At 47.8% G+C, this 21903-nt stretch overlaps 3 protein-coding genes across 8 annotated transcripts in view; 1 reads left to right on the top strand and 2 right to left on the bottom strand.

Annotated features, from left to right (window-relative positions):
* Positions 1-647: 647 nt before the first annotated feature.
* Positions 648-6773, bottom strand: LOC120895370 (protein UBASH3A homolog). 3 transcript variants are annotated; one of them, XM_040298667.1, is made up of 8 exons: positions 5285-6773; positions 4761-5197; positions 4428-4526; positions 4215-4277; positions 3641-4141; positions 2366-2768; positions 1867-2273; positions 648-1776 (listed from the first exon to the last, which is right to left on the bottom strand). In XM_040298667.1, exons 1-8 carry the CDS (start codon positions 5389-5391, stop codon positions 1496-1498), a joined length of 2298 nt encoding a protein of 765 aa, XP_040154601.1. In that variant the 5' UTR covers positions 5392-6773; the 3' UTR covers positions 648-1495. The 3 variants fall into 3 exon arrangements, with proteins under 3 accessions (XP_040154601.1, XP_040154602.1, XP_040154603.1); XM_040298668.1 differs by lacking the exon at positions 4215-4277 and having other exon boundaries at positions 5285-6771; XM_040298669.1 differs by lacking the exons at positions 4215-4277; positions 4428-4526 and having other exon boundaries at positions 719-1776; positions 5285-6770.
* Positions 6774-7733: 960 nt separating this feature from the next.
* LOC120895372 (rhodopsin-like) lies at positions 7734-10126 on the bottom strand. The gene is made up of 2 exons (XM_040298673.1): positions 8531-10126; positions 7734-8430 (listed from the first exon to the last, which is right to left on the bottom strand). Exons 1-2 carry the CDS (start codon positions 9242-9244, stop codon positions 8020-8022), a joined length of 1125 nt encoding a protein of 374 aa, XP_040154607.1. The 5' UTR covers positions 9245-10126; the 3' UTR covers positions 7734-8019.
* Positions 10127-14206: 4080 nt separating this feature from the next.
* LOC120895374 (protein catecholamines up-like) overlaps positions 14207-21903 on the top strand; it is an 82044-nt gene continuing 74347 nt past the window's right edge. For 3 of the 4 annotated variants that reach the window (XM_040298679.1, XM_040298680.1, XM_040298681.1), the window contains exon 1: positions 14207-14527. The gene's annotated coding sequence lies outside the window, so the exon portion shown is untranslated. The remainder of the gene's footprint in view (positions 14528-21903) is intronic. The other variant, XM_040298683.1, reaches the window with a different exon arrangement.

Here is a 21903-nt window from a genome sequence, read left to right on the forward strand (position 1 = left end):
AAGACGCAGCGCGGTGTATGGTTCATAGTTAGTATGCCATGTCGATAGTAGAGATTGATTTGTATAATTACACAACAATAACTAGAAATTAACAAATAAATAATAAATAATTGTTTAGGGTTATTCCTACAATTAATAATTCATTTGACTCGAAAAAGGTATCAAAAATCGATTAGAAATATCAAACCAAACCATTCGGTTGAACTTTCACCATCGCTGCGTAATAGACATCTCTTTGTTCTGTAACCAGGCCAACCAAACCATACGGCAGTGTGAATCACGGTGGCAGTTGAAATGAGTCAACAGAAATGGTTTTCTAACCCGGGGCAACGGAAGACGGGATGGTGGAGGAGAAGGGGGAGCCAAATGGTTGGCTCGTGAATGTTGGTGCCGCGCGCAAAAACCATATTCCGCAAACAACCATCTAGTCATCTAGTCAACCATGGTTCGACCGTGTATCCTCGATAACGTTGGTGTGAGGTTGGTACAGCAGTATGGGAGTCACTCAAATTCGCTAGCACGCACACACCGACACACAATCTTACAGCATACTCGAGTGGTTAAGGGCGTCTTATCTTATCGGAGACTGCAAATACAGAATGCATCATGCTTACAGCTCCTAGAACACAACGTGCAACGGAAGGTAGTCGGTTAAAAGAAAAGTATGGTTTATTACATGTACATCATTCTACGACAGCTCGGGTGTGTGTTTGTGTGTATATTGTTATTTTTTTTTGGCTTGACACAACATATAATATTTTATTTCAATAAGTTATTGTACGGTAGCCACAGTTTTGTTTTACTTAAAGAAACGCTAACACACGCTAATCGTTTAAATAAAACCATCCCCAATCAGTGCAACGCATGTAAAAGCGATGAGAGCAGTGGTACGCGTCATGGTTAAGCTGCCTTTCACGCAAATGAAGCCTTTACGCAAAGGCAGTGCGCAACGGTTCGAAAGCTTGTTGAAAGCGCAGTTTTCCAATTGGAATATATATATGCTTGATTTGCTTATGCTTGCTGTATTGTGAGCAATTGAGATCATACTCTGGTTTCTGTATTATTGTCATTTCGAAAGCATGAAGAACCTACTCTTCACCGGCAGGCGGAGAACCAAGCGCTAACTATTAAAGCGAAAAAGTTGGGTGTTCCTTTGCCCTTTTGGGCATGAAATATATGAAGCTTTGGGCGTAATACGCATCCGGTGATAATATAAAAAGCAACAAACGCATGCGCTACATTGGCGTAGAACTAAACATGTTCCTCCGTTCGACCGCGTCACCTGACAATTATTTGATTTTAATAATATATATAGGTTTGTTTTAGTCTAGTGTGTATGTGTGTATTTAAATAACAGGCATAACGTAGAGTAGTAACACTTTCTCCATTGTGGCCAGTGCCCTGGTAATGCACTGGTACGGTTGAAACGAGGGTCCCAATGATGTACCCAATGACCCCAATAACTAATCCGCCTCATGGTTGCGCGATTCTACGCCTACTCTAATAGTATCTTGTAGTCAAACCGGTTGTTGTTGGTGTGCGTCACAGGATCGCACGGTGGCACCGCCAGCTTCCAGTGTCCCTTGACTGTACTTTCCGCCTGCTCACTGTCACCGGACGGCGTCGTGCCATCCGACTCCATTACCGCCAGGCTGCAGTAGGACACTTTCTGCATTATTCGAGCCATATCGTTGGTGGAGCGAAGCTTCTCGCCAATGATGAACCGGGTGCACGTATCGAGCGTTGTGGCATGGCCCACAATCAGCACGTTTCCTTCTGCAAAGCGCAACAAAAGAAAGGGGGTTTCATTAGTATTTCCTGCTTTTTTATAGCCATGATTCCCATTCCCTCTCCCCCATCAATTACCCGTGCTTTTGATGATTTCTTCCGCGGCGTTCGAATTGCGGCAGTAAAACTCGTTCAACTTTTCGTGAAAATTTTCCCGCAGCAGGCCCGGCGAAGAGAGCGGTTTGTAGGCCGTGTCGATGTTGTAGTCGGCCGCAAGCAGCTCGTCCGGCGTAAGCCACTCGGGCAGCCCGTCCTGGTACCAGGCGAGCCACTCGAACAGGCCGGGCTCAATGCAGATCGGCACGGTTGCCTTTAATCCGAGCCCCTCCAGCACTGAAGTGGCCGTCTGGATGCAGCGGAACGAGGGCGAGCAGTACGCGCGCGCAATTTGTACCCCCGCATCCTTCAGCCCTTCGCCCACGAGCCGTGCCTGATAGCGGCCCACGTTCGTCAGTGGTGAGTCCTTCTGCCAGAGGCTGGGTTTACTGTGGATAGAGTGGACACGAAAACATGTAATCATACGTGACACTACACTGCTAACGAGCAATCGGCCTCCCTCCCTCTCCTCTCTGCTTACCGTGTGGGCAACGATGTGGGCATGTTCAGATCTTTGCGGACGTAGTTGCCGGCCTCATCGAAGCAGTACGGTACCCACGAGCCGAAGGTAAAATCGATCCGCTCGCCGTGTCGCATGACGTACACCTTGCGCGTGCCCGATTCCGTCCGCGGTACGGACTGCGACTGTGAGGCGCACTGATCTCCCGGGATCACCTGCATGTTGGTACGCTTTTTCACCAGCTCGTGCAACTTTTCCAGCGGAATGTCGTCCATCGTTTTATTGCCACCGAACATTTTGCCACCGTTCTGCTGCTCGCCGCCGCCGCCGCTCGTTGCTGTTTGTTGCTGATCTGGTGCAGGTGCTGCTCGGTCCGTCGTTTGCGGTGCACCGTCCGGTTGCGATTCGCTCTGACCTACAGATACTGAAACCGAGAAGCCAACCGTTAGCGATTATATTTGGCCGCCTTTGTTAAACACTCGGACGGTGTGGTATCACATTTCCTGTGTAGGGAATGTTGTTTTTGCTGCTTTTTTTGTTTCGCTTCATTCCAGCAATGTGGTGGACGTCACAGACGGAAAGGTGAAACATTATCGACCCGGCCGAAAAGGAATGCTCGAACAATGGGATGAAGAGCAGAACATACAGTACACAAAAAGGATGTAATGCATTAATGTTTTGTGTTTTACGCTAAAGTAATTTACTAATTCCGAGCTTTTAACATTGAAGTTGAGAATTATTAATACGCTCTTTGACGCCTTTCTGATACATTTAATGCACTTGTTGCGCGACTCACAAGCATCCCCGGGAAACCATACCAAGATGAGCAATTTAGTTGATATTGATACACGTACATACAAACACGTACACTTCACTCGGTCGCGGTAAGCAATGCTAAAGATGATAACAAGCCACAGCACAGCCCAAACGCATAACACGCGACGCTGCTACTTGACCAACAGCACCGATAGGGACAGCCATAGTGCGATCGATGTTTTATATACGACTTCCCACAAACCGAACCGATGTTCCGATACATCGTGAAGGGTGACCGTGCAAAATCTTATCATTTCTTGCCGTCTTATCTTCATCGAACTGATTCACATACAGAGTATCGTTTCATTTTGCCTGCGCACGTGTTATCACACAATAACATGCTGTTCAGTCATGCCTTCACTGGATTAGACAACTAATTATGCTAAATTAAGGGCGCGCGGGATAGACACTACACAACAGTTTGGCACCATTTGACAGAACCGAGACACATACCGGACAGCCACTAGAACCAAAACTCACCCGCATCGTTCGCTTCCGGTGCCAGGCTGGGCGATCCGCTGGCGGGCAGTACTCCATCAACCGTGTCGGACAGTGTTTCGTCGGCCGGCACTGTCCGTGCGTCACACAGCGGCACCGTACGGTGCATCGTCCACGCATCCGATTCCGCCGTCCGCTCGGTGTAGTTTTCGGGCAGGTAGCCGGTGGTGCCGGTTAGCCACGAGATCCCCTCGACCCAGCCGTCGGTGGACGCTTGTATTGCTTCCGGGTTGAGATAGATGTGATCACCGATCCGGAGCTCCAGCTCGTCCGTTTCGCGCGGCGTGTGCGGATACAGCACCTTGTGCACCTGCTTCGAGACGAGCCGGGGGTCGCGCGAGTACAGCCGCAGCTCCCAGTTGGCGTCCGTGCAGGAAGCGTCCAAATTTTCCACCAACGCTTTCAGCGCATTAAACTGACCCGGCGGGAACTGGTAAGCCAGCGTCAGATGCAGCGACTTGACGTGCGGTTCCAGCGAAATGGCTGCAATGTGTGTGGAGGCAAATAAACGCGTGGCTCGAAATTCGTCGAAATTTGGGCAACTAAAACAACGTACTGTCTACGGTTTCGCATGCAAGGGAATGGCAATAAGAGCAGTAATAAGGTATGTAAAGTAGCACTATCCTTACAAAACAGAATGGAAAAGAAGGATAGAAGATAGAAGATAAGTGTAATAAAAATACTAACATAACTAAAAGTGGCAAAACTAAACGCAAAACGGAAAGCGTCAGGAAGGGCAGAAGGGGTCGGGCACCGGGGAGCTGCTTACATCGACTGCTACGCGGTATGCATCGGGCCGAGGTAACTCCTCCGCACCACGGAAAACACGTTACCAGTGCGTCTAGCTGCTCATAGGTGTCACTAATTACTACCGATTTGTCAACCAACCGCGCGTGTCCCAAGAAAAATGAGAAGAAGAGACAAGAGACAAGAGAAAAAAGAGCGTTACACGAGAAACAACCACCAGCCGGAAAGGAATTAGTAGTGTGTGTAGTTTTGTGTGTGCAGTTCGTGCAGGGCTCGAAATGGATCTACTACGCCGACGGTTGGCGCGTGGCGTGAGAGTCGTGACACTCCGCCCGCCGGACGGCGAATGGCTCACTTGAGTGGGACACCTCCTTTACGTATTGCAGGGCCAGCCGCTTCAGATAGTTGGCGTCGTCTTCCGCGACGAAAAAGCCCATAAAGTTGGGGCTCGTGTACAGCTCCAGCCCGATCGGCCGATCGATCCGGGCGCCGGGCAGGTTCATCAGGTCTTTCAGCGCCTTCGACAGCTGGGGGGCGCACTCGTCCGGCGCTTTGAAGAACGACACCAGCGTAATGTGGGGCGTAAAGTTGTGGGCCCCGTTCCAGCCGCACGCCTCCCTCGACTGGGCCCAGAAGTTTTCCAGCTGCTGCAGAAAGGGACCGGTCGGGCAGGCGTACAGGATGTATTCGCGCGGAGCGCATTCGTCCAGGAAGGGGTCGTTCACGTGCGCCAGCAGCCAATCGGAGGCCAGCTGGACGCCCCGGTTGCCGGTGGCCGCTAGTGCCTTTTCACTACAACAAAAAAGGAAGGAATTGATAAGAAAGTCGAAGCGGGGAGGATGAGGGTTTGCAATGCCAACACTCTGTTCGCTTACTTACGCTCTATGCTTGGGAAAGCCCATCTGGAGCAGTATTTGCAGCGGTGTCAGGTGTTGCTTGGATATTTTGGTAGGCGTTGGATTTTTGCGTGGTGGAAGCGCTGCCATGATTTCGCGTTTGCTAGCTTAAAGTATTGAATACGCACGCACACGCGCACAGACACACTTGGCAGGATACAATTAAAGGACTAGGTAACTAAACAGCAGGTACTACTACCACGACATATGCGAGCGCTTCCGAGTGGAGTATTGATACGGGAAGGGAGTATTGTTTACTACGATACACGACGAACTGCGAGCGTTTAGCGATTTATGATGCAAAGTTACGGCACCATCTTTTGCTGGTGGCTAGCGATATCTGCCATCGATCTAGATGCACGACTACCTACGGCGCCAACCTCACACTCTTCGCGGTACGCTGCCAGCCAAGCACCGATGCACAGCACAGATAAATCGCATCTCAGTACACTTGTTCGCAGGTACAGACGCAAAGACTGCTGTCGAATAGCAGCGACCGGTGCCAGCACAAAAATCTGGCAACAATCCTTCGGTTTTAGTAAATAGCTGTGAGTGTGGGGTTTTTTTCTTCTCTCTATTGCTTTAATGTTGCTGCGTACGTGCGCGCTGGAAAAAGTGTGTATGCTTGAGTTTGACACGCAAACAAATCTGTGTAGCGGAGAGGTTTGTTTTGATTTGGAACGAAGGTAGTGTGCGTGCAATGTTGTGACATTGCGTTACGAGTTGGTCAGGAGCTAGCAGTGCACCAACAGTCGCTTGGGTGACAAAACGCAGGCGTAGTTAAACGCGAATGTGCGTGCTTTTGTGGATTCGGCTCGTTTGTATTCGCTGAAATAAACTGTGTCTTGTTGTTCAAATTGAATAGTAAATGCGCATGGCACCGGAATAGTTGTTTCAATATGAATTTATCTTATTGCAGGTAAGCAATTTAGGACAATCCATATAGGATCGGATCTACACGTGTGTTGCGACACGTGACAATCACTTCGAGACTTTAACAGACCGAATATGATTTAAACGAAGCGGAAAAGTTAACTTAATAAACCATAATTTTAATTTATTAAGCTTATACGACTTAACAACAGGCCCGTCATGGGTTAAAGCCCTCAATGGACCGTACGCAGGACTGACTATCCAGTTATGGAGGGTAATCCATACGTCACTGAAAGCCAACCCCACAAGTGGGGTACAGGCAGGCCTTTAACGACAACGGTTGTTGAGTCAATAAAGAAGAAGAAGCTCAGGTTTACTTTTTCAGCTGGATGATCGGAAATTGGTTATTAAGTAAATTGGCGTCTATTAAGTATGAAAATTAAAAATCAAAATCTACTTGTTTCTGTGAAGAAATGTTCTCTGCTTCATCCTTTCCTTTGATATAAACAAGCTTAGCCGGTCTAGGTCCGATATTAGCCTTTAGTGAATGAGCTTGGTCTCGTAGTACAGTCGTCAACTCGTACGACTTAACAACATGCCCGTCATGGGTTCAATTCCCAAATAGACCGCGCCGCCATACGTAGGACTGACTATCCTGCTATGGGGGGGAATCAATTAGTCACTGAAAGCCAAACCCACAAGTGGGTACAGGCAGGCCTTGACCGACATCGGTTGTTGAGCCAAAGAAGAAGAAGAAGCTCAGGTTTACTTTTTCAGCTGGATGATCGGAAATTGGTTATAGCGTCTATTAACTGAAGTATGAAAATTAAAAATCAAAATCTACTTGTTTCTGTGAAGAAATGTTCTCTGCTTCATCCTTTCATTTGATATAAACAAGCTTAGCCGGCCAAGGTCCGATATTAGTCTTAAGTGAATGAGCTTGACTAGTCTGTGACTGAATGTCTTATCACTTATAGCACGATATGTCAGGTAAGATATATCGATAGTTACATACTGGATTTAATCAAATCACGGATAGTTGGTGAGATTTTCAGACATTTCCCCTGAATTGGAATAAGGACCCTATTTCACTGATTCAATTTTACTCACCTTTTCTTATCTTTCGAGGTTCCACAACACACTCGACACGGAAACACAAAACAGACTATCAGCTGTATAATACTTGTCCTATTTTATAGCTGATAACCACCACAAATTACTCCGCAAGCGTCCAATCAATTAAGGTTCGTAAATTGAAAAATAATTACCATTCCCCATTGTTGTGCAAATATTTGTTCAGTTTGGTGGACGCCAGGTTAAAACAAAATTAAATTCAAAAATATTTTTATCAATATGCATTTGCGTGGCCAATGCAGTAGAACGAAGGCAAATGCAATTCGCTGCACCGTAGCTGGCACAACACAACGTTTCTCTAACGCCAATAGAATGGTAATGACGACGTTCTGGGTTTCTTTCTCGCGTGTATTCTTCACTTTCGAAAAGAATCCCAAAAACTATGCTCTCACATGTAAACGGAAACTTAAATTTAGAGTGTCGCTTAACAAAAGTGTCGCTCCACTGTAGCATGATAACAAGTTGAAGTTTATTTGCACAAAAGAAACAATTATGTTCACAATAATAATAATAATAATAATACATCACAATCCCTTACCACACACTCACACGGAAGGACAGTCTCCTACTAAGAAAGCTAGCGCGTTTCGTTCGGCATCTATCCTGAGAGTCCATTTTTCCTTTCAAAGCAAAACAGCGCATCAGTTTCACTATGCAGGGTGCTGGGAGGGTATTTCCTCAGCTTTCACCCCTTACGTCCATTGTCGGGCTTTACGCTGTGGTTGGGTTGCCGGCCGACGTAATGCCGGACGCTTCGGAGGCGAGCGATTTATCGTCGGCCGGTGGACCATCACTGCAGGCGAGCGATGGGAACCGGCGCAACAGGGCCGCCCGGTACTTGGGATGGCTGATGCCGTACACGATCGGGTTGTAGACGGCGTTCGCTTTGGCAAAGACCGAACCCCAGATGGTGGCCAGCGGTGTGATGCTGGCCGTCTTGAACACGCCCGTATAGTTGATCACCGTGTACGGTGTCCAGGCCATGAACCACAGCGAGATGGTTACCAGTGCCACCTTGGCCAGCTTCATCTCGGTGCTCTTGCCATCGTCCGACGAGCGCAGGGACTGTACGTTCATCCGTTTCGCCTGTTCGCGCATGTTTTTCTCGTGCGCCGATACAGCCTGTCAAGGGGTGGTTGGAATAGAGAAGGTAACAGTTTAGAGAAGGGGCGGCGTGAAGTTAATTCCACTGATTAGTCTAGATCCCGGGACCTCACTTTACCTTAATAATGAAGAAGTACGCGTAGATGATGGTAAACAGGGGCGTGTAGTAGACAAACACCGAGTACACCAGTATGTACGACTTGTGGAACCAATCGTCGGTCAGGTAGTCCGTACCGCAGGCCGTCATGTTGCCCTCCGGCACGTACCGGTTCCAGCCGAGCATCGGCAGTATGCCCCACACGACACCGATCAGCCAGCAGAGCAGGATGCGCAGTATGGCGCCCGTGTTGGTGAGCGGCTTGCCGGACAGACCGTGCACGATCACGTTGTGCCGGTCCAGCGCGATCATCGTCATGGTCCAGATCGAGCAGCAGCCGAACAGCGAACCGAAGAACGCGTACAGATCGCACATCAGCAGCCCGAGCGACCAGGTCTCGAACCAGCAGTTGTACACCATCGTGAACGCGTTCGTGCCCATCATCAGGAAGTCCGACAGGGCCAGATTGACGATGAACAGGTTCGACGGTGTGCGGAGCGATTTGGCGGTGGAGAAGATGTAGATCACCATGCCGTTGCCGATGATCGACACCACGCCCAGCACGAAGATGACAAACCCGATGATGGAGTGCCACAGCGGGTTCATCGGCGGGAACTGGGACCAGTGCGGATCGACCAGGTGCATAATTTCGGGCGGCACCTTGTCCACCACGGTCAGGTTGGCCACCGGCTGGCCCCACAGCCCGGGCTGTTGCATTGGACCGTAGTACGGCATCTTTGAGGAATTTCTGTGGAAACGGTCTGGGGAAGAAAAACTACTAGCGCCCCGCGTGTGTTGCCTTCGTGGATCACTCTTTTGCTACACTAAACACACACACTGCTCGCTACTATCTGCACCCACTGCAGGAGTCACTGTTTGCACGCCGAAGTCAGATCACCGACTTGAGCAGGTCGGCAGAAGACGGCACATATTTATTGCACATAATAGAGCTAATCGAATTACACTGCGGTAGTAGGCTCGTCGGCCCTTTTTGGTGCCTCGGTGCCTTGGTGCCTTCCGCCGCGCTGGCAGAAGATTAATATGGCGAGCGTCCGCCGCATATGTCCTCGTTAACGGTAACGCTTTTTCCGGCCCAGCCTTCCCGGCGGAAAAGCAAACGGCAACGCACATTTTCTCCTCCAGGAAGTGATGAGCTCGCTGGTCGGTTTCATATTTCATCCCATCGTTTCAATGCTGCTGCTTCGTTGACAGTCATAATGCTTGCTGCTACACTAGGCGCGCGTCGAACGCAGTTAGTGTGGGGCGAGGGGGCTAGGGAAGTTTGTGCATGGGGAGGTGTGTCTTGTGGGTGTCAGTTTGGCGGTCTGGGCTAATGAGCTTCTCAAGTGTGTTTAATATAATTTACCACTAATTAGCTTCACACCACAACGGTCATCCGAGGATGGTAACTGTTGAGACGTTGACCTACGGTTCCCAACGGACGCTAGGTCGTGGCTATTGCGCTGCATTTGTAAACAAATTAAAGAAGAGTTGGTATGCATTGTTTCACGTGGAAGGGTTGGAGCGGTGAGAACCTTTAATTTATCGATTTATTCTTATAATTTTCATTAAATGGACACTCAAAGTCCCAATGAATGTTCTTAAATGTAGACTTAGTAATAGGTTACATACATTCTATAGTAACATACATTCTACAGTAGAGTGCAGGCTTAAATGTCTTAGCTGTTGCATTACAATTCTTATATCTTTATTTATCAATTTTTCCGTACGAATTTTATAATTTTGATTATTCAGCCGTATTGCTAAGCAAAAAAAACTACTACTGTAAGACCATCACAGCCGATAAAATCGATAAAATCAATCACAACCACTATAAGCTTCAAAACATGCTACTATTTTTTGGTTTTTCAAAATTATTGGACAAAAGATCCACTTAAATCAAGAGAGTTTCTTTTGGTAGAACATTGGAAATTCGCTTAAATTATAATGTTTCTTAAATGATTTGTGTAATCCTGTAATTAGTTATTTTAACAATTTTACAAATTGTTCTAGCATAGTTCGTAGTACATAAAACAAATGAAGGTTTTGGAGATAATATTGCTCTTTATTGGTAATGCCACAGTTTCCAGCGGGCAATTTTGCATGATGTTGATTAAAATATATAAGTCTTCATGTCAGATTTACATGTTCTAAGCACGAATTACAGTGATCAGCACATTGACATTTAAATATTTGTATTGTTCTGTTGGGGATAAAAATTGCGATTATCCTACTGTTAGTTTAACAATGCTTTTGTAGAAGTATATGCCGACGCCCCAACAGTTAAAGCGTAAGGTCAAGGTAGTCAACAGCTAAGGGATGCGTCTAATCGCTCCACACAGTACACGTTCGTTGACTCATTGCTCGACTACCAGCTACAGTGTTCGGCGAACAAGCCCCTGAAATTCGTCCCACAGCACTGTATGCTCCCGTACACGGAGCTTATCACGTTGCGTAGCGTTATGAGCGTAAAATGGCATCAAATTACATGCGAACGCATCGGTGAACTAAGCCGCTAAACATGTTAATTTCGTCCACAAATGCATCGCGAACGCGCACGCTAGCGCATACGTTGGCAGCACGGCGGCACACGCCAAGAATGTGGAGCTACGAATGGGGCAGGATAAGCCGATTGGACTAAGGCTAAATATTTTGTATGATCGCCTTATATATGTGACATTGCCGCCCATTCATCGTGTCGTGCCGTTGAAGGTTTTTTCTGGTTATTGTGTTCCTTTTTTACCGCAGGACACATTGTTTGATCCACTCCCGGATCCGGATGGGCATTATATGCTTCGTGGAGTGTGGTGTCACTCTGGATGACATTCATAATTCCATCGGTCAGTATGCTGCTATGCTTTGTGGTGGTTGCAGGTTCTGCGTTCCGTTTTTTTTGTGTGGTGGGTTTTCTCAAACGGCATTCGAGGATGTGTTGTGGTTTTTTAAAGGAAAATCCCAACATTAGCGTGCGAATAAGAGAAAGTTTGAGTTTACCGCAAGATTTGATTCTCCATAATTATGAGACAGCGGCGAAGTGCGAATAGCAGTTGAAATATTAGAGTATGCACGTTTCAAATAATGTCATCCTGTGTTCATTTCGTGCCAAATAGACTCGTCACTGGTGTAACTGTATACCTGTGTTTGTTGAGTTTTATTTAAATTTTAAAGTAATCATAAACAAATGCCCAAAAAAAAGGATACCCAGGTAGTGGAACAGCAAAAAAAAAGGCACAACCAAATTACAATTTCCCCTGCCTTGTCTAACAATGGGTGCAACATGTATGTGTGTCTGTGTGTATTTGTTTGTTGCTCTTGCCATTGAAATCGGCTGTAGGATCATAAACAAAGCGTCCCAACTGAAGGTGAGCGAAGCAAGAAGGAAAGCACTTTCAATTGCTGCAAATCCATTGTGCCCGGCGTGCGCATCAGGCGACAATGGTCGTTTCTATGTCAAAATAATTATGATGCACGTAACGCAGTCTCCATTCATTGATGCGTAATGCATGTGAAATGAGCGATTGAAGCGACGCAGCTGTCGATTTTGCAGCGAAAGAAATGACCTTTTTGTTTCCGTTTTGTTTACGATCCGAGCAAAACAAACATCGCCCAATGTCCTTCACGTTGTGTTGATTATTAAAATCGGCTCAAAAATGCATCGACGAAAGGCAAAAAAATGAAACTCTCTCATGAATGCAAACAAATCCTTCGCGGTTGCGTTAAGACGGTATTCCCTGTTGGGAGGGAAATATGAAGCGCCGCAAAGAGGCGTAACAAATATCGCTGTAGCTCACTCGCCTTGGCACAGCTTCGTGCAGGCGGATGCGCAAATTTGTTTGTTTGTTTGTTTTTCGACGCCGGCTGCGTGTCGTGATTGGTGGACAACGTTTTTTGCATTAAAATAAGCTTAGAATTACATAGGAATAAATATATAACGTAATTTAATTTTTAAAGTTTTTAAGCTAAATAAAACTACAAATCAGCATTTAAAGAATGGTTCATTCTCAATAATTACTCCTTCGAAAGCAAACCCATGCACATGAACATCCTTGCACATTACTACAATATAATTCTTGTTTCGTCCCTGTGTGAACAAAAGGGCTATCGTTTTCTTTTCGCTTATTCGCTTGTATTGTTTCTTTACCGTTTTAGCTTTTGGTTTTAGCTTCTCTACACCACACGCTCGTAAATTGCTTCTCTCATGGACGACCTTCTCAGTGCGTTTCTTTTGCCTTGCGAGGTACATCCTACCGCCTTCGTAACAGCACCACACAGAACAACAAGAAGGAAAAAAACTTCCTCCTCTTACGGATTGTTCACCACCCGGAATGGTGGCAGGTAAGTGTTGTTTGCCCCACTACACAAGCAGTTAAAAATGAGCTGTCTCTAGAGCTTTTTTGGTTTGTGGTAAGCTTTTTTGGCGTATTGTATCTTTCTTTTTTCCCTAAAACTATGCTCCTTTCACTCACACCGAGCAGAGAGCGGTGGTGAGAAATTTCTTCCAAGCTTCCAAGCATACCCGCGCTTCGCTGCAAGCTTTGCTCGTTGGCGTGGGGTTCGTCTCTTCGGATCGGGTTGGTCGTTGAAGTCGTTTGTTCGTGAGCGAAAGGCTGCAGTGGTTGCCGGGGCGATTTGTTTAGGGGGTTGTATGTTTGTTTTTAAATGATTAAAATAAAAATGCGCGTTTTTTTCGGAACTGCTAAACAATTTGATGTTGAGTAGAATGTCAGTAAAAATAAATCAAATTTATTGTATATAATTTTTGAGTAATTGTTGTGTAGTTTATGACATTGTTAATGTACAAAATTTGCTTTGTTTTGAATTATACTATGCTTATAACATAATAATTAAAAACAAATTTAAATTTCAAAACATTATTTCATATAATTGGTTTGCTTCATTTAATTGGTTTGCTCATTATTATCGTTATAATTTTAATAAAACTGAAATCAAACAATTTCAAACATGTTAGTTACGCAGCTTTGCATACAAAAACAGTCACAAAAATGAATATGTTGGAAAATAATTCAAATCAAAACAATATGCGCTGACCGACACACATCTACACACATCTCCCGCACAAACCCTTCAGTGAAGCGATCGCAAACTGACCGACGTTCCAAATGCTTTTCGGCAAGCTTTCACGAGAGGCCTACCCGGGCAGAGCCCGAGAGTCGAGCCGTCGGAGTGAGCGGTGCACAAAAGCTCCCGTTGCTGCTGTCCCTTTTCCGTCCGTTTCGGGCGTACGGTGCTGTTGTGGCCCCTTGTAGCCACCACCGAATGATGCTCTCGGCGTTGACGGGTTCCGTCCGAAACCCCGTCCACACAATAAGCAGCCGGGCCCCGCACGGACCGAGCAGTACAGCCCTGTTGTCGCGTGGAGGGGGAACTCTCCTTTCGCAGCACCGCGCGTTGCTCTGCGGGATCTGAACATCATTATGCGCGTGAGCTTAATTCAATGCTCGGCAAGCGTTCGCTGGATTAACATTTTTCGCCGATAGCGCGCGCGTCCCGGTTTCGATCAGTGCTAGCCTTTACAACCCTAACAAGCCCTGCAGCGCAAACGGTTACCGCGTTCGTGATTGTGCGCCGTGTTTGTACGTTCGACAACCGGGGGGTACACCGCCAGTGGTGGTGGTGGTGGTGGTGTGTGAGTGTATAGTGCCGAAGGTGCCGAACACCACGAACCGACTGCAGCACGCACTGAAGGTCCGCGTCTCGTGGCGGCGTGTGTGTTTATGTTTTGAAAATCGGCCCGCGTTCGACGCCAGATCGTTGCGAATCCGCCGTGCCGTCGTGGTGTATGAATGCTGGTGAAACTTTTTCATACCTCCGAGCGTCCCAGATAAGGCTTTTTGTGTGCGTGTGTGCGCGTATGAAAAGGACGAAAACGTAGCAGGCTTTGGCCGAGGAGTGTGGTTGACAGCGAGAGAGAGAGAGAGAAAGGAGCTCTGCCAAAAACAACACACAGCTGTCAGTGACGTTCGAGGGTTCGATCCTGCACATCCCGCTCGCAGCAGTGTAAGTATTTCGTAGTTTGCAGTTCAATGCAGTAACGGTGTGGTGTCGTACAGTGACCGTGGTGCCCTTCCGTGTGTGGCTCGTGGAAGCAAGCGTTCGAAGAAGCGTTCGTTCGGGTGAAATGCTGCAGCATTTTGTGAGACCTTGGAACGAACGCACGGATTTGTACGATTGGCCGCAACCAGCACAGCACAGAGTCGCCATGCCAGTGTGATGTGAGCTTTGTGTGTGTGAGTTGGTTTATTTTCGTCTGGCAGGTTCGCTCTCCTTGCTCTGGTAGAAAGTTGCCATTAACTGCTTTGGTTAAGGCGGTGCAAATAAAAACAAATCACTCCAGAATGTGATGGCAGCGCAACAAAAACACACATCTATTCCCTGGATATCTATGCCTGTGAGTGTGTGTGCGTGTCTGTGCGTATTGCATCGGAAAATTATGGCACACCGTACCGCCGTGGAATGTAGCAGCGGTATCGGTTTGCCTTCGAAAAGGGCTGGCTGGCGTAACAAATCATCCGTACACGACGACGATCGCTGTGTGCCGCGCGCGTTGCTAAGATGCGTTAGTGTGGGATGCCTTAGAGCTGGTGCATGGAGGTAGTAGCGTGTGCAGGAGAAGAAGGGGTAAAGCATTCGAACATTCCTACGACACGGTTTGGCTTTGGCCTTCCCTCCCACTCAGCCCGGTGTGGTGAATGGGGGGTGTGTGTGTGCCAGGGCAATGTGCGTTCGTACACGAAGCGTCTGAGAACGTAAGTGCGTAAGTGCGTGTGCGCAGGTGAAAATGCGTTCAGGTATTTATATTCTGTGTTTTCGTTTGGGCGTGTGCGTGTCCAGTGATTGTGATCGTCTCTTTCACTGTGATTGCACGCCACACCGTGAAAGCCCTTTTTTTGGTGATAGTGGTGGTGGTGATTGAGCCAATATATCAGGCGTGTGCTGCTGACCCTTTCTCGAACAATCCCATTGGGTTTTGCCCCATTCGATAAGGTGGCGCGGGATTTTCAAGATGAACCAATTTCTCGCGTCTCGGCTTAAACACTTGGTAGCATACGGTTCTCTCTCTCTGTCTATCTCTTTCTCTCGATGCAATATTTTCTCGCATCGTCACCCATGTCCACTCGAGGGCCCTTCACTTTTTGCCATCCACACATTGCCACCATTGGTTTTTGCCGCGAGCGTGCAAGGTAAAGTGTTGATAACAGACCGCGCGCTTCCCTGTCAAGATCATCCGACCACCGATCGCCACCGAAGTGGGGAGGGCTCAAACCGGGCTCGGTGCTCGTGTTCGCTGACAACGTGGACACACACACACGCACAAACACTCCTGCAAGGGCTTTTGATGCGCTAAAATGAGGCTTCTAGTGCGTGTGATATGATTTGCTTCTCTCGTTCCCTTTTCACTCGCTTTTTCTCACCCGGGAGGAGAGAAACAATATGGGGAAGGATTTTTGTTTCACCGTCCCGTGCTCTCACCGGTATGCGCACTGTAGCAGTGTGACAGAAAATCACCATCCCAATAGTCGAAGATCTTGAGAGCCTTCTCGAAGCGCGCTCGCTGCGAATCTTGCTTGCCTTTTTACGGCACTGTCGAGGCTTTGCGCTTGGCTGCTGCTCCCCGTGTGTCCAATTAAAGAACGCTCTTCGTCGGCCGGTTCGGCTGCCCAGATTGTGTAGGGGAAGGGACGGCAGTTGGTACGGCACACGGTGCGCGCAATTGCATCAGCGCGCCGCCCGATAATGCATCGCGGCAATGGTGTGACGATCTGGGCAGCTTTTCTCTGCCTCTCTCTCTCTCTCTGTCCCTCGGTTCACTTTACTTCATTTGGCCGGGGAGGGCGTTTTTTTTATTTTGAATGGGAGGCGTTGGGCGCTCACTGCGTGCTGCGTAGGACGACGCACCGCGGACCACTCAAGGACTTTCGGGCTTGGGAGACAAGGAGCAGTATTTGCTTGGACATTGATTGGACACCCTCCAAAACGGCAGCCATCGAAAGGGAAGCATGACGTTACGTGTTACAATTAGGTGTAATGAAGCAGACTTTTGGTTCAACTGGTGATTGAGGCTCAGGACGAGGTGTCGCAGCCGGACGTTGATGTTGCAAGCTGTGATCTTCATCGATTTCAGAGATTCCGTTTTGAATTCTGTCCTTCAAACAACAAAATTCAAGACATTATAAGACTCAACTGCTTGTCACGGGGAAGCTTTCGTGTGGGAAGGGGGCGTAGCGAGTGAGGGGATCCAATTAAATCAGCCCTCTTCGCGTACCTCGGCCGTCTCGGCGGTCGAAGGACGAGTTGACATTTCGACACCTTTCCGGTGTTGCAGCATTGTTCAAGTGCTACACAGACACACACACATTCGATACCGATCGGATTTTTCAACAGTTTTGTTTTAAAATTTGTGCAGATCATCAATTTTACAGAGAAAAAAGAAGTGGGGAGAAACCTCATTTTGAGTTCCTAGAGCGAAAAAGACGCTTAGTGTCACAAGTAAGACGTCAGACGTTTGAGTGTGCTTACAGTACGCGCAAAGTAGTTCAGTTTTATTGCGAGCTCGCCCCGTAATGAGGTTGTATCGATCGTCGATTTGCCACTTGTTCGGCCGGTTAGCTACGGACTTACTTCCGCCAGCTACTGCCAAGGGGTTTTTCATTTTCGTCCGATGCGAAACGCTGGGTTTTATTTACCCACCCCTAAGTCACCTTGTAAACGTTTAACGTAAAGCAAAACCTGAAGGTGATGTTGAAAAAGAGTAGTTGAGGTAGAGAGAGATAGATAGAAAGAGAGAACATCAAGTGTTGGTTGGTGTAGTTGCACTTACAAAAAATCCGCAGCACGATTTAATCACATTTTGAATGCCTACGAAGGTAAGCATGTGGGCATGGATCCGATGGCAAGTGTTTTGGTCGTGCATTAATTGCAAAAGCATGGATGGCAGAATGCTATAAAACCTTTTCTAGCAAAACTTCCCTGAGCGCTTAACTTCTAGCCAACTTTCGGTTCCCTGATTAGTCGTCAGACGGTCCAAGTTTATGAGAGCTTGTGTATGATTGGCGAGGTATCCCTGTCCAGCCCATCCCATGTCCCAAGTGGTTTTCGGCGGTCGTCGAGCGTCGGCTGGCAAAACGAAACACAGAACTATAACCACAGCGAGGGAGCACGCGCGCTTGGTCTCGCATATTTATGCTGCTATTCACCACTTATCGGCTTTGGCGACGGGTCGAACGATGGCGAGCCAGCCGGTCTCGCCGTCTCTCGCGCTCTGCAATGGAGGTTCGCATAATGGTTGGGAGGGAATGGTGAAGGGAAAGCAAAAAAAAAAACACAAACACTCACACACACAAACAGAAAGAAGGTTCATAGAAAATGGAACCAGACTTATGGTGGTGGTGACCACCGGTAGGTTTCAAAATCCGAAAACCCCGTTAACTCGTTCGTCGGGTGCGTTCGGCGGGGGATTCGGTGCTCAAAACTTTGCATACACAACAGGTACGTCCTCCGGTCTCCCGTCCTCGTTTAAATAAACCCACGCACCCACGGGCTGAGTTACAGGCAGGCACAACGCAGGCAGACTGTAGACGCGGTCCGTTTTGGTTGCGTGGCATGGCACGGCAGTACTTCAGCGCGGCCCAGAAGGTGTCTCTACTTTCTTTGGGGTCAGAGCTCCTGTTTGGGGTTGACATTCGTTTGTGTAGCATTTTTTTTAAAAATTAATTTTAAATCTTAAAGTGTCGCTCCAGTTCGGGAGGCCTACGCTTTGAAGGTTAAACGCTCAGCGTCCCGGTAAGGTCGATACGCATCCGCTGAATGATGCGGTAAACAGTTTGCGCGAGATTGTGGAATTTCTGCGTGCGCTCGCGCGTCCATCCCGCACAACTACAGGCGCACGGATACGGGGGGGCAAACGTTGCTTCTCGCGCGATAAACTTATCCAGCTACTAAAAGGCAAAAAGGCTCCGCTTATACGGCGGCTCCCAACAGGCACTGGTGTGCTGTGCCGGCGGTTTGTGGATGTATTAGAAAACACTTTCTAATTTCACACCCGTTCGGATGGGATCGGGGCTGGTGGTCTGAGTGCCTGCGTCCACCGCGCGTAGATGGACGCGGTGCGGTGCTGTGTGCCGATAATGAATGGGGTGGAGAGGAAGGGTGCCAGAGGTTACCTTTTCTATCTATGCAACCCGTTCGTGGTTCAATGGTTGGGAGGGGGAAAGGTTTGAATTGCCAATTTTCCGTCCGCCGCGTGGTGTTATCGTACCCCTACGTGGTGGGGTTTTTGCAAAATGGCGGTGGAGGTGGAATGGTGGACCGATGCCCGATGGTTTTTGCTTTCCTTCCCAAAGCTGACGTGAGAGTTTTGCTATGTGTGTGTGTTTGGGTGGTATTATCGGTAATGCGTTATGTTTGATGCGTTTTCTTTTGGGTGTTCGCTGTTGCGCTGTGGTCGGAAACATTACACGCTTGTGCACGGGGTGGTGAAGGAAGCAATGGCCAGAAATCATTGCCAACAGCAATCAAAGCACAGATTGTGTTATCGCAAATCAGTGCGAATCATAATTGCATGACGTGCAAGTTGGGAAGCGCAGCCGGTATGTCTTGTGGCGGAAATGGTTCAACCGTGCGATGAGATTCCGATGCGTCTCTCTGCTGATATGACTTGGGGCCTGAACAAGCTATTTACACATATAGACTGCAACATAAAACATATTTTAATTGCGAGTAGCACATACGAGAAGATAATCTGTGTGTGGTGCTCTAGTAAAGTCCATTTGATCTATAATCAAATGACCTTTGCACACGTCCCGTGTGACTAAAGGTCTATGGTGGAATCTGATCTAACCGACAAATCTGTCGTGTTGTCTTGTATTTCAAGTCCAATTATCATTTTGCAGCTTTCTATCATAATTTAAGCATTAAATTAAGGCAAGCCCCTATAACCTGCGCCTCCCGATACCGTGCATTGTGTCATCTTTTGCCGAATTTAATCTACCAACCCGCACGGTTCGCACGTTCGTTGACGCCATTGGGCAGGACGATGATTTCACTCGTTATTCAATCGAGCTGTGCACGTTCGTTTCCACGTTCAGTGCGAGGTGACTTTTCCGGCGTTCGTTCCATTACGCCCGGGCTTACCGGACTGCTTTTACCGAAAGTCATCCGGTCAACGTAACAGGCCAGCGAGCGATATGGTGCTGTAGCCCGTTGCCCATTCACACGACCATTACGTAGCATTTTACAGACGTTTTCATTGTCATTTAATTAAAACGGGTAGTGGGGTCCCCAAAAAATCAAAGACAATTTTTGACATCGAAAGAAGCAATCGCGTTTGAACGATTCATTAATGTAAAGTAAATGAGGGGTGAAAAAAAGTCTAATCGTTTTTGTATCAAATTCATGTTCCCCCCCAGTAAAAAGTACCCGAGGTTAATGTACCTTCTCATTTGTTTTTGTGCACTAATTCAAACGGCTGTGTGGCTCTTTGTGTGGTGGTCACTTTTTGCCCGTTTCTTCCCCCGAATTCATCTTGCGAAATGTGGCTCTGGGTTTTTTTTTAAACGAATTATATTCTCCGTCTAATTGAGGCGAAATTACTGAATGATGAAATTATACACCGCCACCGGATTATCGCGCGAAAGAGCCTTCGGTAACACACCGACTGCTTCATATTGACCCGTCGATGACGTGTGTGTGTGTGCTGCGGATAGAAAACTGCCATAATCAACACACAAAAACCTTGCGAGACGTTGTCGGGTTGCCGCTCGGAATGAATGGAAAATCAATCGTCATCTGGCAGCGTCTTACCCAATCTTTTATCAGTCGGTGCTGCCGTCCTGCGGTAATTTGCGTGGAACTGCTGTTTTGTTGTGCGGTTGTTGTGTGTGGCTATTGCGGTCATACAAAAAAAAAAACATTACCCATTTCGTGACAGAGACAGCGAGTGAGGAGGAGGCGGCCATCATCACCGCCGGAGAACAGTAGCAGCAGTATTGGCTATTATTTCCGCGATAAATTGTAACCCACGGGGAGAGGCTTTTCGTAACAGCCGAGCGTCGAACAGTCGAACCTTTCCTTACGCAGAATGGGTTTCGCCCTCCCCTTCGTGGTGTGGGGGGACTAGACCCATTCATCGACGGGGTGGTGGTGTGTGGCATTACTGTTTGCGGTGTACCCTTCTGGGATCGGTTCGGCTTTCTCGTGGCAATTTCGCCTGCCAGCAATCGTCACTTGGGCTTCTCTTTTTGCCGCCGCCGTTGCGCCGATCGTTTCGTGAGATAATTACAATTTGCAGCAACTCATCCTTTCGGGGCAGGCCGGGCTTTTTGGGGTTTCGAATTAATGGATGCACCAGCGCACCGCTTTGAAGCGTATTGATTGATTTGGACAGCCAACAACATCAACATAAAGCCTCGCAACTCGCAACCAGAAAAAAAACGAAATAAATAGTGCAAAAGTGTGCACCACACCACAAGTGCACGGATGCGTACGTAAGGCACCGTGTGCTACCACTTTGCCAAATCACGCGGATGCCAATTCATGCTCGAATTGACGCCACCTTCTCCTATGTGTGTGCGTGTGTGTTTTTGCTGAAGAGGAGGTTTGAAGGAATGTTTGCGTACGGTGCGCCATTCCGGCGGGTCCGGTGATGCAATGGGAAGTGCCTTGCGGCCGGTCTAGCCTTTTCACAGGCGGAAGGCGTCATCGGCCAATATTAGGGGGTGGTTCGTCGTGCACTTTCAATTTCACGTGCACAGCCGGGCAAATGCTACGCTACGCGGGGGCAACACAGACTTCGATGCTTGTACCGCTCACCGTAGAAAGGGTTGCCTTTATGGTTTGACAGTGGTACCGTGTGTGTGCGCGAAAGAAAACCCCCGTACACGTAAGGTGGTGCTGGTGCTTTTCCTGTGCTAATTTTCCGCCCTCTTTTTAGTTGGTGTGAACGAGGAGGTTTGAAAGGGCGGTTTGTTTTAGGACGGAGCGTAACGTCCTGGCTTGTAAATAGAAGACCACGTAATGCATACCTCGTACAGCGGCCTGCCGGAAGAAAGGCAAACATTTTTGTTCGCAACGTTTTTAGCACCTCACGTGTGAATGAAAACCACAACCCAGGGGGGTGTGTTTCAAACGGCTCAGTGTTAAAAATGGATCTTAATATTTTCCTTGAGCGTAATAGAAACAGTTTCGCTTGGTGCAATGCTCATGCAAAACTGTTTCGTTGATAGTTTATGGTTATTAGGTTTTTTCCTTCTGTTCCCTTCTTACTCTGCGCTTGAAAATAAATTTAATAGCTGCGCTTAATTAAGCTCGATAGGGAGCGTTCACAACGGGCCCAATCAATACAGCTATTCATTCACACATGGGTCGGGCCGGCTGAA

This window comes from Anopheles arabiensis, chromosome 2 (genome assembly GCF_016920715.1).
Source record: "Anopheles arabiensis isolate DONGOLA chromosome 2, AaraD3, whole genome shotgun sequence".
In the NCBI taxonomy this organism is placed as follows: Eukaryota; Metazoa; Arthropoda; class Insecta; order Diptera; family Culicidae; genus Anopheles; species Anopheles arabiensis.